The sequence below is a fragment of the Camellia sinensis genome, chromosome 8 (genome assembly GCF_055761805.1).
Source record: "Camellia sinensis isolate YWXY chromosome 8, ASM5576180v1, whole genome shotgun sequence".
NCBI lineage: Eukaryota > Viridiplantae > Streptophyta > Magnoliopsida > Ericales > Theaceae > Camellia > Camellia sinensis.
Genome location: NC_138968.1, coordinates 152,695,784 through 152,714,657, shown reverse-complemented (window position 1 = coordinate 152,714,657; position 18,874 = coordinate 152,695,784). Strand labels below are relative to the sequence as shown.

The window sequence follows — 18,874 nt, the reverse complement described above, 5'->3', positions numbered from 1 at the left end:
AAAAAAAAGGCGAAAACGATCCGTTAGGTTGGCAAAAATGCAAAACATCTGCCAATCTACTTGAAGACCATCATGAACATCTCACTCTATATTAAAAAAACTTGTGAGAGAAAGTGGTGCATTGATAGGACGCACAGTTAAAGAATTGGAGAAAAAAATGGGAGGAAAAAAAAAGGCAAAAACGAGCCCCCCATTTGGCATATATGCAAAACAACTGCCAATCTACCCAAAGACCATCACTGGCACCTCACTCTACATTAAACAAACTTGTGAGAATAGGAGGCGCGTCAATAGGACGTACAGTTAAAGAATTGTAGACAAAAATGTGAGAAAAAGGCAAAAACGAGCCATTGGGGGGTAAAAAAACAACACAACCCCCGAACCACTGTACGAATGTTACGGGAAGCTTCCTCATGACAAATAGGACCTGTGGGACAGACTAGACGTAATTAGCACATGTAGGTTAGGAGTTAGAGTCAAAAATGCCTTAAACTTAGTCGAAAAAGGACATTTGGGGGGCAAAAATGCAAAAAAAAACCCCAAACCACTGTACGGATGTTACATACATCTTCCTCATAAAAACTAGGACCTGTGGGGATAGACGATAGGTAATTTGCACACGTAGATTGGGAATTAGAGTCGAAACTCCTTAAACTTAGTCGAAAAAGGGCGTTTGGAGAGCGAAAATGTAAAACAACCTTTGAATCATGATACAGATGTCACAAGTAGTTTCATTGTGATAAATAGGACCAATGGAAATAAAAGGAACGTAATTAGCACACGCAGGTTGGGAGTTAGAGTAAAAAAAGTTGAAAAAGGGTGTTCGGGAGGCAAAAATGCAAAACAACCCCCGACCCACTGTATGGATGTCACGACCTGCTTCCCTATGACAAATAGGACTTGTGAAAATAGACGGAATGCAATTCACATGTGTAGTTTGGGAGTTAGTGCCGAAAACGCCTTAAACTTAACTGAAAAAGGGCATTCAAGGGGCAAAACTGCGAAACAGCCCCCAAACCATTGTATGGACGTCACAACCAGATTTTTTGTGAAAAATAGGGCCTATGACAACAGATGGAATTTAATTTGCAAGTGTAGGTTGGGAGTTTGAGCCGAAAACGCCTTAAACTTAACCGAAAATGGGCGTTAAGGGGGCAAAAATGTGAAACAGCCCCTAAACCACTGTATGGATGTCACAGCCAGCTTCCCCGTGATAAATAGGACCTCTGACAACAGACGGAATGTAATTCGTACGTGTCGTTTGAGAGTTAGAGCCGAAAATGCCTTAAACTTAACCTAAAAAAGGTGTTCAAGGGGCAAAACTGCAAAACAGCCCCCCAAACCATCGTATGGATGTCACAACCATCTTCACCGTGACAAATAAGGCTTGTGATAATAGACGGAATGTAATTCGCATGTGTAAGTTGGGAGTTAGAGTCGAAAATGCCTTAAACTTAACTGAAAAAGGGCGTTAAAGGGAAAAATGAGAAACAGCCCCTGAACCACCGTATAGATGTCACGACTAGCTTACCCGTGACAAATAGGACTTGTGACAATAGACAGAATGTAATTCGCACGTGTAGTTTGGAAGTTAGAGCCGAAAACGCCTTAAAGTTAATTGAAAAAGGGCGTTAAGAGGGCAAAAATGCGAAACAACCCCCAAACCACCATATGGATGTCACGGCCAACTTCTCCGTGACAAATAGGACATGTGACAACAGATGGAATGTAATTCGCACGTGTAGTTTGGAAGTTAGAGCCGAAAACGCCTTAAACTTAATCGAAAAAGGAAGTTAAGGGGGCAAAACTGCGAAACAACCCCTGAACCACCATATAGATGTCACAGCCAGCTTCCTTGTGACAAATAGGGCCTGGAAAATATATGGAATAAATTGCATGTGTAGTTTGGGAGTTAGAGTCGAAAACACCTTAAACTTACACAAAAAGGGCGTTGAAAGGGCAAAACTGTGAAAGCCCCCGAACCACCGTATGGATGTCACAGCTAGCTTCCTTGTATTAAATAGGGCCTAGAAAATATATGGAATTTAATTTGCATGTGTAGTTTGGGAGTTAGAGTCGAAAACATCTTAAACTTAAACGAAAAAGGGCGTTCAAGGGGCAAAACTGTGAAACAGCCCCGGAACCACCGTATGGATGTCACGTCTAGCTTCCCCGTGACAAATAGGACCTGTGACAACAGACGGAATATAATTTGCTCGCGTAGGTTGAGAGTTAGAGCCGAAAACACCTTAAACTTATTTGAAAAAGGGAGAGTTTGACATCCAATCAACTTTCAACATTTTGATTGTAAACGATGTCATTGTTTCATCATACGGTGGTTATTTGGGTGGTATACGTATTAAGAAAGAATGATATGGTTATGGAGATAACCCCGTAGGTTACTCATTTATTTAATTTGACTAGGAAAATGGGAATGAAGAAGAGGTAAATAAAATTACAACCAAAACATTCTAGCAATAAGCATTTATTTTATGAAGAGGTATGCTCCTAAGAATTGCATTTTTGTAAATTGAAATCAAGTTTGGAATAAATCTTTCATGATACATACATATAATTGTATTTCGAAAAAGGCTTAAATTGATTGTTCTACCTTAAATGCATGTTACAACCTTTTTCCTATGTTTGAATCAATCGATATTTTGTAATGGATGCAATTTTTATTTATTTATTTATTTATTTTTAATTTTTTGTAGATGGCTTTTGGCTTGGACTTGTGGATAATCCCTTTTTGTGTGCAGAGGACGCTTTACACTTTTGTATAATCCTGCTAGCTATGTCGTCCTCTGCTTTTGTGTATATTAGTATTGTTGATACAAATAACTTCTGTAATCCAATTGATAATTATTGGCATGGCATATAGAACACCTTTTGTGGTGGTACAAATTACGATCCAAAAGGCCATTTTGCATGGTAGTAAACATATATATATATATATATATATATATGGAGGGTCAAATTTTTGTATGATTCTCTATTTTGTATGGAAATATAATTTTAGTTTGAACAATAGTTGGTTTATATGGAATACATACATTTAAAGTTATTTATTTTTGGATGGTTGGAAGTAATATGAATTGTGGAATAATTGATAAAATATGTATTATTTTGTTTATATATGTACTACAGGTTACACGAAATATGGACAAGTTGTGGAGAAATTACAATTTTGCGATAAACATAATATCATTTTTTTGGCGGCTAAACAATTTGTCGTAAAAATGGAATTACATGTTTTAGCAACTAAAACGTTAATTAGCTAAAAGCAAAAAAAAAAATTCAAAAAACAATTATGGTGACTACAAGCTTAGTAGCCAACAAAAAGTAGACATTAGGCGACTAAAATATTTTGTAGCTGACAAACAAAAAAATTTTGCCGACTAAGAGTTTAGTAGCAAAAAATGTGTACCTAACTAAAGAGTTTTGCCTACTAAAAGTTTAGTAGCCAAAAAAATTAGACTTTTGACGACAAAAAGATTAGTTGCCAAAAAGAAAACCTAACTTTAGGTGACTAAAGCTTCAATAGAAAAAAATAATCAAACATTTGGCGATTAAAATATTTTGTAGCCAAATTTTTTTTGATGAAGAACAAAAACACCTTTGCTGACTATAATTTTAGTAGTGGAAAATGTGACACTGTAGGTGACCAAACTTTTAGTAGCTACAACACAATGACACTTTAGGCGACTAATATATTTAGTAGCTAAAAAAAATTATAGGATGAACAAAAAAAAAAAATTGGTGACTAAATCTTTAGTCGCTGGATATAAATAAGGTTTTTGGCAACAAAAAAATTTTAGTTGCTAAAAAGTGAGATTTAATTTTATTTCAAGGCATTTGGCTACTAAAAAAATAGTCAGCATTTGAGGGTAATTGATGACTAAAATAATTTTAGTCGCCAATTACCTTCCTCGATAATGTTTCAGCGACGAATTTTGTGACCAAAGATTTTAGTCACTAAAGAGTTTGGACTACTAAAATTTGGCTTGGCGACTAAAAATTTAGTCGTCAAAAATGTAAATTCTTGTAGTGATGGGAGCCAGCCAAATATGGATGAGCTTGGTGAAATTGTGAAAGTGAGGATTGGGTTGTGGGTTAGGTCTGGGTTGCTTGAGATCCCTTATACAATGCATGATATTATGGATAATTTTAATCAGGTAAGGCTGTGGTTGATTGTGGGTGGTTTGATGTTGTGTACTGATAATTTTTGTGTTAGTGCTGGTGTTTTATTGCTTATGTTGTTTGTTTTTTGTTGGCTTCTCACCAACTCTGGGTTTGGTGTTGTCATATGATTATTCTTGTTTCTGGGTGCCAACCTAGTTGGGATTTGGACATTAAGTTATGATGTCTTTTGCACCATTCTCCCCCCTTTATTGATGTAATGTTCTTATACATTATATTAGTTTCTCATTGATAAAGGTCTCTTTTTGATTGATCAAAAAAAGATTTACAGGTATAGTAGTAAGCTGGTATGACAACCTAAGAGAAAGTAACAAAAAAAATTAACAGCATAAACTATCCCAAAAGGTATGTTAAACCTATTTGCAAAATATATTGAAAATGAATTCGTAGGAAAAGAGTGAGATGAGGATAAAATAAAAAAGAATGAGTCAGAAATGTAAATACTTCTATTACTACTATCAAAGAGGGAGAAATAAAATTCATTTAACTATATTTTTTTCATAAATTACCATATCTAATAAATGTTAATATAGAAGAAAAATATGGAAAATGGTTAAAAGAATTAGGAGATGTCACACGTGACACCTTAAATCATAGAATTAGATATCTAAGAAAATGGGTAGAACATGAATCCATGAAAATGAAACAAGGAAGAAAAATAAAATAAAAAATAATATTTACATTGCTTTCAAACATCTAATTCATAGGGATATGAGCCTTCAAGAAGAAGAACATATAATAAGAAAAAGAAAACATTTTATAAAAGAAAAAATTTTAATAAACAAAGGGAGAAAAATATAAAAGAAAATGTTATTAAAAAAACCTGTATAATTTCAACAAAAGAAGAAAAAATTTTAGAAAAAAACAATTGTTCTCTTGAAGGAAAAAAGACTTGTAAATGTTGAGTATGTGGAGAAATAAGTCATTTTGCTAATCAATGTAAAAATAAGAAAAATAATAGAAGTCTTAGAAAGCTTGGATTATATAGAGTTAGAAGAAGAAGAAGAAGAAGAAGAAGAAGAAGCATTAGAATTGGTTCCAGAAAATAATAAAGGAATAATAGAATTAATTGAACAAGAAATAGAAATAGAATACGAAGATTATAGCGATACCGATAAAGAACTAAATTTTATGATGATAGAAGAAATAAGTACAGAAAATTTAAGAAAAGAACAATTTGTCATAGAAAATTCTCAAGAAAAATAAATAGAAAAAGATTAGATATTACCAATAATACGAAAAGACGAAATATATCAAAAATCAATATTTAAATTAAAAAATAAATATATATGTGAAAGAATGGAAAGAGATATTGAAATTAATGATTGTGAATATGATGTAGAAGAAATAAATTTAATAAATTATGAAAATATATTAAAAAAATAATAAAGATAATAAGTATAAATATATTCATATAGGGAGTATACAAATACAAATTACATCATTGTTTGATAAAGGACAAGATATATATATATATATATATATATATATATATGCATTTTTGTGTGATATTACACAATGAAATTTTGGAAGGTCTATAATCAATGGAATAAAAAATAATTTATGTTGAGGGCTATTAGGTTTTAATTGTAGATCAGAATACCATATTAGCTTAAGAAATGGATTCATTAATAGATTCTTAGTATTAAATATAAAGATTATAGGAATCGACATGCATGAGACCTATCCATTAAAGATATTTTGAAAAATAATATATAAATTAGATAATACCATAGATCTTAAGATGCAACATAAAATTATAGAAGCAAATAAATTTGAACCTACTAATGGAATACCAATAGATATAATTACACCTAAAAAAATTAAATCCTAATGAGATTAAACTAGATAATTGATGGATAGCAAGTTTCAATAACCCTAAAAATATTACAAAAAGAAAAAATATATAATAAAATTGATAATACCAGAAATATTAAAATAGAAACTCCTAATACAATAGAAAACAATGATGAGATGGATAATGTAAGTATATCATCAAGAAGACACTCTATAGATAATTCCAGAATACAATCGAATAGGAGTTCAGTTAGTAAAAGAATAATAGGATATAGAGTTACGAGTGTGCCAGTATATGAAGATGAGGAAAATCTCATGGCTTAGACAAAAGACGATAAAGAAGAGGTGCAAAAGAATACGACACAAAAAGAATAATACACTAATGTTAATAGTATATATATATATATATACCCATAAAAATACGCATGGAATGATTTAATACTTACAAACTATTTGCTTACTTAGACAGTGGATGCTCGGTGTGTTTTGGAAAGAAAAAAAAAAAGAAAAAAAAAGGAAACTCTTTCTTGAGTATATATGGAAAAAGCAAAATCCACCATTAATAGTTCGAATAGCTAATAATAGTACAATACATAATGACGCCATAGAAAATTTAGTTATAGAAATTAATTCCATCACCTTTATCATTCTTAAACTTTGGGCAACCGGTCAACCATCACTAGATGTAATTATAAGAAATAACTTTAAAAAATTATACAACCCTTGTACTCAAACATTACACTCTGTTATATTTACAAATAACAATAAATCAGTTGAAGTCTTAAAGCTAAAAATGGTTGTTACACATCACAACATTGATTTCGTCTACAACAAGCGTGGTGAGGAGGTAATCTCTCCAACTAGACGCTTAGAAATCAGTATTCAGAAAGAAATTCAAAAAGAGCAACAAGAAAGAAGCAAAAATCTATATAGCAAAGATCTATTAAAATTTTAATACAAAAATATAAGTATAGCTGAATTCGACTTAATTGACCCTAATAAAATAATTAGAGTAAAACAAATGGTACATATTTATAATGATATAGAGGAATTCAGAAAAGAGATAGAAGATCTCAAATGAAAAGAACTAATTAGAGATAGTAAAAGTCCACATAGTAGTCCAGCATTTATGGTTAGAAACCATGCTGAGATTAAAAGAGGAAAAGTGGAAATGGTAATAAATTACAAAAAATTAAATGATAATACTAAAAAAGATGGTTATTTTATTTCAAATAAGTAAGTCTTTTTTAACAGAATATAGGGTTCTCCTGGTTCTCCAAAATGGACTGTAAAAATAAATATTGGTAAATCAAAATGGATAAAGAAAGTATACCACTAACAGCTTTTAGTGCGCCACAAGGACATTATAAATAGCTTGTAATGCCATTTGGATCAGAAAAATGCACCTCCAATATTTCATAAAAGAATGGATAATATATTTAAGGAACTAAATAATATTTGTCTTATATATATAGATGATATTTTAATTTTCTCTAAATCCATAAAACAACATAGAATAGATATCAAAATAATAATAGAAAAATGTGAAGAACATGGAATAATGTTAGGTGAAGACAAATGTGTGTCTGCATAAAAGGAAATAGAATTTATAGGACTTGAAATCAAGATAGGATCAATAAAAATGCAAAGTCATGTTCTCAAAAAAATTAATCAATTTCCTGATAAAATCACGGATAGAAAACAATTACAATATTTTTAGAATGTTTAACTTCTGCCTCAGATTTTATAAGTTAAAATAAGAAAACCTTCACAAAAGAAACTAAAAAAGGATGAGAGTTGGACTTCGAACTCAGCCGACTCCACATTAGTAAAATTTTTAAAGAAAAAGTGTAAAAATTTTCCTACCCTTACACTTTCTAATGAAAAATGATGAGCTAGTATTAGAAATCGATGCAAGTAACAATCATTGGAGCGCAGTGTTGAAAATAAAAGATAATAATCAACTATGTAGGCATTGTAGTGGAAATTTTAATCAAGCTGAATGTAATTATCCCACAGTGGAATGAGAATTATTAGTCATAATAAAAGGAATACAAAAAAATTTAATAATTTTTGCACCAAAACCATTTTTAATAAGAGCTAATTGTAAATGCCTACTAGGTTTCGTAAATAAGAATTTATCTAACATACAGTCGCAATGAAGGCTTTTACGATAGCAAGTTTGATTAAAACAATTTACCTTTGATGTAGAACATATTAATAGTAATAAAAAATAGTTTAGCAGATATTCTAACTCGAGAACTTGCAGATGGCTTCCACGTCCACAAGACTCACAATGCTAGAGAAGGAAACACTTCTGGCAAAGACTCAAGAAGTGTTGGACTTAGTGACACAAAACATGCTGAAATTATTAGAAAAATACAAGCAATAGGAAAGTGTCGTTCAATCAACAAGCTCATTAGGACCACCCATTTAGTTGCCAAAACCTTTTTACGGTTATAAGTATTATATTTGTTTATTCAACTCCCTCATGATATCCAAAATAAAATATCCAAAATAAAATAAGAGAGTATACTTTCATTAAGTTATTTCTAAAATGGTATGAGGAAAGTGTCAACTATCTGGGAACTCAGTGGTGCTACTTTAACAGACGTACATCCTTGTACAGTTATAGAATGTTAAAAGTTTAATTTGATCTAGACAAATCATTAGCCAAAAAAATCCTTTGGTTTAAATGTGGAAATTGAGAATAATCAATACATTCAACATTCCACCTCACCCACAGAGTACATTGTTCTCTCAGTTCCAACAATTCATGTTCAAGAGAATTTATGAAATCTATAAAGAATATACAAGCATGAAACCCATCACATTTACAACTGCACAAACAGAGATAAATGATGGACGTCTAAATGCAACTTATTATCTGATAAAATTAAAAGATAAGAATGACGTGATCCCCTACAAATGTGATTGGTTTAAAGATTGGGAAGCACCTTTTTTAATAGAACCAATATAAGCAAAGACAAGAGGATTTTTCATAATATCTCATGAAACTACAGAATTAGCAAGGGTTGGATTTAAATTAGTTAATTATGGAAGGACCACCTTTGCAGTAACACCATCCTTGGCCAAGAAAACAAATTTTCTAGGATTGCCTTATGAATCAATATACGACTACTTGAAACAGGTAGATTATGGAACATATTTATCTGAAAGATGATGTAAATTTTTAGAAAAATATCTGATGGAGCAAGATCTAGAAAGATGGGATGAAATGTTTGAAGAGTATGATGAGAATTATGATCTTAGTGATGTCATGGGTGGTGAGGGTGTATGGAATCTAGAGAATGCAATGTATTGACAAAACCATGGGCAATTTGGCAAAATCAAGGGCTGAAAAGACTATACCTTTATGTGACTACACCACCAGATGTTTCTTGTTCATAAATAATATGTGATTATCATGTAATCACACCACTTGCTTACTTGTCTTTTGTTTGTCTTCTAACAACAATAAAATATAATATGTAAAAAAAATTATGTTTATAGATTAGGTTGAAGTTCAGACTTGAAGTCCACAAAGTGTCTATATAAAGGCCTTAAGGGAAAGCAAAAGAGGACACAGATTATTTAGAATATACTTGAAACTAAGAAAGAAGTATGATTCTCAGAGCAAATAATACTCTAGCAATCTAACAGTCTACAAGCACTATTTTCCTTATAAATATTTGTTCAATAAATACAAAAGTTTTTCATTTCCAGAACAAAGTGTGTTACTATTGTATGTTAAGTTATTGATCTTAAGTCTAATACATAATCAAAGAAACAACTTTTGAAGCAACGGTCTGAGGTAGGAAACGAAACAAATCTGTACTAAGCTTGATCTAAGGAAGGAAATGTTGAGGTCAGACACCTCTGTAAACTAAAAGCTTGCCAATGACAAAGCCCTACGCTGACTATATTCAGGTGAAAATCAAAAAATTTAGATACTGTTCTTATTTTAGAAGTATAGTGGGCTTAAAATCGAAATATCTTAATAATGTAAGAAGTAAAATAATAAATAGTTTTTTTTTATATTTTTTTTATGAGTGTTTTTCACCATTTCTATATCCAAGATCTGTTGTTAGATCGTAATTAAGTAATAATATTAATAGTAAACTGCCAATAACAACGTAATTTTTTACAAAATCTACTAAGTACTGATATTATTAAAGACATAGAATTTATTAGAATAAAAAATTGATAAAATAATTTAAGAAATCATATATCATCAATAACAACGAAATATAATATCATAAAAAAATTAATAAAATAAAAATATATATATTCCATATCAGTGCCACATAAGCAATCCATCATTCGGGCCCAATAGTGGGGACATTGTCTCGGGCAATTTAGCACTGTCCTTTATTGTAATATGATTCAAACTCTGACTAATCCGGATTCAAACTCTGACTAATCCGGATATAATTTATTGTAGGGCAAATTACATATACACCCCTCGAGGTTTGGCTAAATTACAGATGCCCCTGAGGTTTGAGAAATTACGAATTCCCCCCTGAATGCTATATTTGCATAAGAAATTAAGGGGTAATTTGTTATGAAATATAAACCTCAGGGGGCAAATTGTTATGAAAATACAAACCTCAGGGGACGGGATGTAATTTCCGAAACCTCAGGGGTATCTGTAATTTAGCCAAACCTCGAGGGGTGTATATGTAATTTGCCCTTTATTGTAGTATATATTATGCTTCTCATAGGAAACATACAAGTCTACTCTTCTATATTGCAACCATTCTTGAATAGTAACAGATCAGCAGCCTTTTCTTGAATCAACTTCCACAACCCATCAATATGTCGTTCCTCAGTGAATGTCCCTCCGATCGCGCAACGTATTAGAAATGTACCATCCACCACTGCATGGGTCATGAAAGCTTTTCCACTCGAATTCACTTCCTCCAGCAGCTTCCAGTTCAGCTTCGACCCATCTTCTTCACGCCTCCTCGGCTTCAGCCGAAAACACACCAACGCAAACTTCCTCGGCACAACCACCTCAAACCTTTCATCTTCCACAACGAATCCCTCAAACTTCTTGGCTAGTTTGATATCACTTCTGATGTGTTCCATCAAGTTAGCCACACCATACCTTCTTATCACAAGCCACAGCTTCAAGGCTCTGAACCTCCGGCTCAGCGCGATTTGCCAGTCTTTATAGTCCACTACTTTCTTTGACTCAGTGGCTTTGTTTCTTAAAATCTCAGGACTTGTGGATAGAGAATCAACCAATGTACTTGGGTTTTTGACCCATAAGCAACAACAGTCCATGTTGGTGAGAAACCATTTATGTGGATTCATGCTAATGGAATCAACAAGCTCAATTCCATTCAAATACTGCCTGAATTCCGGGCAGATACAAGCACTGCCCCCGTAAGCAGCGTCCACGTGGAACCAAACTTCGTAGTCTTTTGCCACCTGTCCGAGTCCCTCTAGAGAATCCACAGCACCTAATGCAGTGGTACCTATAGTTGCACAGAGAAACAATGGCACCAACCCGGATGCCAAATCTGCCTCCATCGTTGCTCTAACATCTTCCGGTGCTAGTGCAAAGCTTGTCAACGTTGATGTTTTGATCGCGCGAAAATTGTTAGGATTAATTCCAACAAGTTTGGAGGCCTTTTGGAGGGTGAAATGCGTTTGATCCGAGCCATACACCACCAATTTGGTGATTTTATCGGCACCCAATTCATTCAAAGCCTTATCTCTGGCAGCAGCCAAAGTACAGACTATGGCCTCGCATGTACTACCATGCAAGACACCTCCACCTCCGCCAGAGAAGAGAAACGACTGTGGAAGCTTCAGCATTTTGCCCATCCAGTCCACGACAATGGCTTCAAGTTCAGTGGCAGCCGGGGAAGATATCCAGTTGAAGCCAACGACGTTAAGGCCAGTGCAAAGCATCTCTCCTAAGAAAGCAGCAGTGCTTGCATTGGCTTGAAAATAGGCAAAGAAATTGGGGCTCTGCCAGTGAGTTAAGCCCGGTAATATGTCGGTTTGAATGTCTCCCAAGATAGTCTCTAAGGACTCTGGAAAGTAGGGGGCTGAATTGGGAGATAGCTTTTGAAGATAACCGGGCTTGACTTGGCTTCGAACTGGGTAATTCTCAACATTTTTGTAGTAATCGGCTATGAATTCAAGAACTCTAGATGATTCATCGACAAAATTTTCATTGTCTAAAGGGTTGAATAGATCTATTGGCAGGCTACCCATTTGGTGAAATTGGTGAGTTTGGATTTTTGAACTTTGAAGAAGAGAAGGGAAGAGAAAAGTGGTGTATTGTATTTTAGGTGGTGGTGTTTGTAGCAACACTAAGCATTCTTTTATATAGACAACTAAAATTACTACCACTTTGAGCTACAAAACAGGACCGTCAACCAGTAAGGAACGAAAACATTCGTGCGTTCATCTTCAAACCCAAGGTTGTTTTTGGTAGAGTTTTAAAATTATGATTTGATAATAGAATTATATTTTGAGTTTGTGAGTTTTAGATTTATGATTTAAATGTAGAAATTTAATTTGGTTATGAGATTTGAAAAGAGTTTTGAGTTAAGTATTGAATTGAGTTTTGAATATTTGATGTGACATGTGCAATAAGAAAATTTATTTGGTTATGAGTTTTGAAAAGAGTTTTTAAAACTGGGGTTGTTTGGGGTGTTCTAAATAAGTGCACTTTTTTTCTTTTTGGACTAAAAAGTTGAAAAAATATGAATGTTTGGGTTAACTTTTTGACTTTTTATGAAAAAATGTGTATTAAAAATATATATAAATAAGTGTAGGAGAAGGTAGGTAGGAGGCGTACGGAATGGCAATGGTGGCTGGTTGGGTGAGTAGATGAGAAAGTATTGTCTACTTCTCGGGTTTTGATTGAACGTTGTTGTTTGGCCCATGAGGGCCCACCACGGGTCCCGTTTTTCTAATCGAAACCGTTCAATGTGTAGAACTCATTGAATACTACATGCTTGTAAAAAATCACGTTGATTGGATATCAATAACTATCTGATCGTGTTAGTTTTCTTTGTTAACTGTTAACTATAATACTATCCAATTTTTATACAAAACTGATTTGATCATATAGTTAGTGATATCCGATAGACGTGATTTTTTACAGGCATATAGTACTAGATGATTTCTACATATTGCACGGTTCGGATTATCAAAACAAAACCCATGGTGGGCCCCCACAGGCCCAACTTTACCATGCAAATAAGTGAATGTACACATGTTATTATTTTTTGTTTTTCCTTTCATTGCAAGTGACTGACGTGTCCGTACGTTGATGGGTTGGTCAGAGTGAACTTTTACATTAATTTACCATTTAAATTAATATTTGTATACTCCCTCCGTCCCAAAATAACGGTCTCTTTTGGGGAATCTAACTTTTTTTAGTAGTACAATTATTACATTTGAAAAAAGTTGATTTTCTAAAATTATCCTTTTGATAGTACATTTTTTGGAAATATCAATGTCATAATTATACTTTTTATATTGTTTATTAATTTAAAAGAATGGCAAAATAGGAAATTTATATTATTTTTGTACTTGATTTTTGAAGAGGGACTAATATTTTGGGACAATGAAAAATGGAATAAGGAACTAATATTTTGGGACGGATGGAGTATTATTTTTTTAATATTTTTTTTGGTAAATAGTGATAACTTTTTAACTTTTTTGGCAACTTTTTGACTTTTTCAAGAGTTGCCAAACCATTAATTAAAAAAGTTATAACTGGCAATCAAATAGATAACTCAAAATTCTATTGAAAAATCTTATCAACAGTCATAACCAAACTATTTTTCAAATTCAAGTAAAAAATTAATTATTAACAAAAAAATAACACCCAAAACCAAACACTTTTTAAAATTTAATTAAAAAAATTAGTTATTAACAAAAAAATAACACTCATAACCAAATTATTTTTAAAATACAATTCAAAAAATTAATTATTAACCAAAAAAAAAAAATAACACTCAACCAAACTCAATTTAAAATTCAATGCAAAAAGATTAATTATTAATACTCATAACCAAACTCTTTTTAAAATTCAATTCAAAAAATTATTCATTTATATCTTTACCATTCCTTCTGTCCACCACCTACCGAAATTCACTTCAATACAACCACCAACTTCTTTTCAATACGACCACCAACTTTTGATCCACATATACCCATCTCCATTACTTCTCTCCACCACTTGCCTAAATTAATATCACCTTCCACCTCCGTTACTTCCCTCCATTACTTCACTCTATATATGTACGAATAATTTCGGTATTCTTCATGAACGGAAGTCGAATACAAGATTTGATCAATTTCTGATTCACAGAGCACAAGCCGAATACAAGCGTTGAGCAATTTTTGAGCAGAAGCTGAACAGAGGACGAGGTTTGAGCAATTTCTGATCCACGAAACAGAAGCCAAGAACTAGCTACCTAGAACTGGTCGACTGGGAGGTCAACTGGGGGGTCTTCTGGCCAGTCAACCGGCAGCACCTGCTCATAATTTTCATAAAGGCTGACTTCTGTTTTCACACCAAGAGCTTACCCGTTCATACCATTTCCTCACTAAGGTATGAGGCTTCAGTTGTCATACCAATTTGCTTACCTTTTCACACTATTTCCTCACCTCCACTAATTTACCACCTCCAGTATTCACCATTCACATTGACATTGCATAATCAGCTTGGCCTTTACTATATATTCAGAAGTCATGCCTAGAACCAAAAAAGTAAGACCCGAACATGGCGAAACCTCTAACCCTCAACCACGCCAACTGTCTAAAATTCAAGCTTATCTAACTACTGATTTTCTCATTTACAATCATGAACAAGCCTTGAACAATTTTGCAATCGATCAATTGTCACCGGGAGAAGGGTAAAGCTTTCTCATCAATATGATCATCTGTTGGTGAACAAACTTGAGACGAAGGGGTGGCTAAATTTAATCAATTTACCACAAAAAGTATATCCACTTCTTATGTATTTATTTTATGTTCATTTGAGACCTACTGAGGGACAAGCTAGAAAAAATAGTCTTACATCTTATGTCAAATGTAAAATAATAACATTAAATATCCACACTTTGGCACAAATTATTGGAGTTCAGCCAGAGGATTTGCAAATCCATTTTTAGAGTGGGTCTGACCTAGTTAACATTGTTAGTGATATAAGTGAAGTTTATACTACAATTTGTGAGAGGCGATTTACCGGCAGTAATTTACAAGCAAAACATTTGAAACCTTACCTTCGTATTCTCCACCAATTTATAGTAGAAAATGTCACTCCAAAAAAATGACATTTTGATGTGGTTCCAATTTTTAATGCTTACTATTGTTTTGAAGTTGGACATAAATTGGATTTATGCTACATATTACTGAAGGAAATGGTAGTTGCAAATCTTGATACTATCAGTGGCCGATCACTAGTTTTTGGAGCTCTACTAATCAAAATTTTCAAAACTTTTCATCTTAGACTTGTTGGTGAAGCAGAGATTAAAATCACTTCACTGATTTCAGAGTACACACTTATCCAAGATGGTAGCACTGAAAACTTATTGGGATCTCTAAATGTTACAAATGCACCAATAGCTGATGCTCCCGAAGACCCCCATGACAATGCCATGCAACAAAAGGAACAACCGCAATACTAGAATGATTATTTGGCAATGGAACAAGAAGGACACAATTAGCGCATTCAATGAGCACAACAAATGGCTAATCAGTTCAATGCATTGGGTAATCAATTCGATACATTTGTCGCTGCTCAGAACTCACTAATTCAACAATTTGGTAAGTTTTATGTGAATACTTAAACACGTCATGAAGTGACAAGCAATCGTTTAGATCAAATTGACCATCGAGTCAGTCAGTTCTACCATTACTAAAAATAAAGATTGGTAGTTCAAATTGAGCTTGCTTGAATGATCTAAATTTGTGTTTGTCTGTGGGCCAGTCGAACAATCACCTGGATGACCGATGAAATACTTGCCTACCACGATTGGTACCTTGTCGATCGCTGTTGTCAGTCTTCTTATCAAATGATCTATTGAACAACTGGCCGGATGACCCGCCGATTTATTGACAAGCTAAAATTTTAACCATTCAGACAAAATAAAATTCAAGTTACGTAGCAAAATTCTTAATGTAATGAGTCCCATCATTAGTATCTTATTTATTAACACGATAGTGATATTAATGTCAAAGATTTCACCACTAAGAAGTGCTGACAAATAAATTAACCTATGATAAAAATAATCATGGTTGTAGCATTGACATGATTCCTATTACTCAGAAGAGAATTAATGACCAAACAAAATCATAATTTGAATATTAAGGAATGGTAAAACGTGGAAGGCAGTACGAAATCAAATTGGTCAATTAGATTAGGCCACTGGACCAATAGTTGGAAAGTTAGGGAATGACAAAAAATGAAGAACAATGTTAAATCAAATTGGTCAATCAGATTGGGCCATGTGTACACAAATAACTTGTTTAGGATAATTAAGGTAAAACATAGTTCAATTACGACCATTAAGAATGAAATTGGACAATAATTTTGACCATTTATTTTCAAATCCATCCTACTAATTTACAAATTATTACCCCACTTCGCTTTGATAAGTTATTTTTTCAAATAAAATTTGTCAAGTTAAATAATAATGTTATACTTATTATATTTTTAGATCATATTATATCTGTTTTTTAACTTGTCAACACAATATTAGTAATGTATATTGCCAACACAATGCCAACGACTGGAGTAACACATTAAATGACTAGTGTATGCTCGTGCAAGGTATAAATAAAAATAAGTAAACAAAAAGAAGGAAGAAAAATTAAATAGATAGGGAGGAAAATAAAAAAGGAGAGAAAATTAAAAATAAAAAAATAAAAAAAAATGAAGAAGGTGAGATCATGGGATCATTCATGAGATTATTCATAGGATCATGGGACGATGGGTGAGAAAAGAAAAAAGTAAAAGAGTGAAGCGGGAAAGTAGGATACATCACAGCTGTTGTTTTGTAGTTTGAATAGATCTGAACAATCCAAATGTCCTAGTAAGACAAATGTGTAGAACAAATTCAAAAACCATCCTACTTTATTATACAGATATTAAAAAAATAATAGAATTAAATGGTTATTATAGCATTATTCTATAAAGTATTGTTATTCAAATCTAAAAATTAGACTCATTTTGAATTCAATGATGTGTCATTATATTAAAATAACTAATTATTTTATTAATACATCACTACATCTAAAAAATGAGCTTATATATCATTTTCCTAGCTCCATATTAAAACCTCCATTACAGAGTATGTTATTGTCAAACATCAATTACCATAGGTGCACTGCAATTACTGGCTCACGATTAATTGTGGGTAGGCCTGCTAATCAGGCTAGTATGGACTAGGCCTAGTGCTGTTTTAGGTCAGCCCAAAATGACCCAGACCACAATAAAAAGGACCTGAGCCTATTAAATTCCTAAAAACTGTTTGAGGGCCACAAAATCAGTGGCTCAAATGGCTTGAAACTGTCAAAATGATGTCGTTTTGCATCATTTTGCATCGTTTTGCGTCCAAAACGCTTTCGTTTTAACAATTTCGAACCATTCGAGCCACTGAATTTCGGGCCACCAAGCATTGCAATAACTTCCTCCTTTGCTCCAAAAACAACCAAAAAATGAGGAAAATTGACATGTTTTACTTTTACATAGCAAAGTTAGGATAGCTTTTGCCCAACTCTTTTGGGCCAAAATCCTACACAAATCACCAGGTTAAACTTGAATGTATTTAGTTATAAAATCTATTAAATTTGTTTAATAATTATAATTTTTTTTATTTAAAATTTTAAACATCTCTTCAAAATGTGTTACAATTTTAAATTGTAAATTTGTTACTTAATTTTGAATGTTGAATGCTAAAGTTTAAATATGATAGGAAAGTTTCCCAAATGAAATGAATACTTTTAAACTAATAGTATGAGCTTTTTTTTCTTTTTCTTTTTCTTTTTCTGAAATTTAAAAATTGCATGACACTAAATTATTAATGCATTAAATTTATACAACTTCTCTATTTGCGCATTAAATTTATTTTATAATTATCTTATCTCTAAGCATATAATCTTATTATTTTCTCTCCAATTTCTCAAACATAATGGACGAGGGAGGAAGAAAATTAATTAATTTCATGAGTTTTATAGAATCAAAAATTAAGCGAAATTACATTATTTGTGCATTAACTCGTACTTTTTCATTACATTATACAACTTTCAAATTTAAGAATAATTTTTATTTATAATAATAAAAGAATATGAACAAATATATTATTTTATTCCATTGTTACAATTACTCTATGAGTAATATTAGAGATCCACACATACATACCCACAAATTCACAATATGGCATGGGAGTTTGGCTCACTATAATTAAATGTTTAACAAATTAAAAATTGACATTATGAAGGATTAAGAGAGAGAGAGAAAAGAGAGAGACTGAATGACTGATATATTCAATGTCTGTTATTGTATTTGTAATGTACAAGAGAATGTGCTCTCTCTCTTTATGGAGAGGAGAAGGAGACAATGGAGCACCGAAAGCATAAAGGCAACATTAAAACAATATAAATGCTACTGCTAAAGCTGAAAGTGTGTGGTAGTGGGTGTTTGCCCTTTACAGCTACAAATGCACTATGGTACTATAGTGTGATGTATATTATATATTAACAGCCCCCCGCAAACTCAAGGAGGGTAGGCATCGACCAAGTTGAGTTTGGAAACAAGATCACGGAAGCGCCCAGGAGGATGAGCCTTGGTGAAAATATCAGCAGGTTGATCGGCAGAAGCAATAGAGAGAAGATGAAC

The 18,874-nt window shown here is 32.7% G+C and overlaps 1 protein-coding gene and 1 long non-coding RNA gene across 3 annotated transcripts; one reads left to right on the top strand and one right to left on the bottom strand.

Annotated features, from left to right (window-relative positions):
- Positions 1–10,264: 10,264 nt before the first annotated feature.
- LOC114271054 (tyrosine decarboxylase 1) lies at positions 10,265–12,321 on the bottom strand. The gene has a single exon (XM_082883829.1). The coding sequence runs from the start codon at positions 12,226–12,228 to the stop codon at positions 10,735–10,737; it is 1,494 nt and encodes a 497-aa protein (XP_082739955.1). The 5' UTR covers positions 12,229–12,321; the 3' UTR covers positions 10,265–10,734.
- A 1,626-nt stretch (positions 12,322–13,947) lies between these two features.
- LOC145797219 (uncharacterized) lies at positions 13,948–16,147 on the top strand. Of its 2 annotated transcripts, none has more exons than XR_014338469.1 (2): positions 13,948–14,584; positions 15,529–16,147. It is a non-coding gene; the product is annotated as an uncharacterized LOC145797219 (long non-coding RNA). The 2 variants fall into 2 exon arrangements; XR_014338470.1 differs by having other exon boundaries at positions 15,485–16,147.
- Positions 16,148–18,874: the final 2,727 nt, after the last annotated feature.

Bases quoted from the DNA above. Each gene is read 5' to 3' on its own strand.
- LOC114271054 (XM_082883829.1), bottom strand. From the start codon at position 12,228: ATGGGTAGCCTGCCAATAGATCTATTCAACCCTTTAGACAATGAAAAT.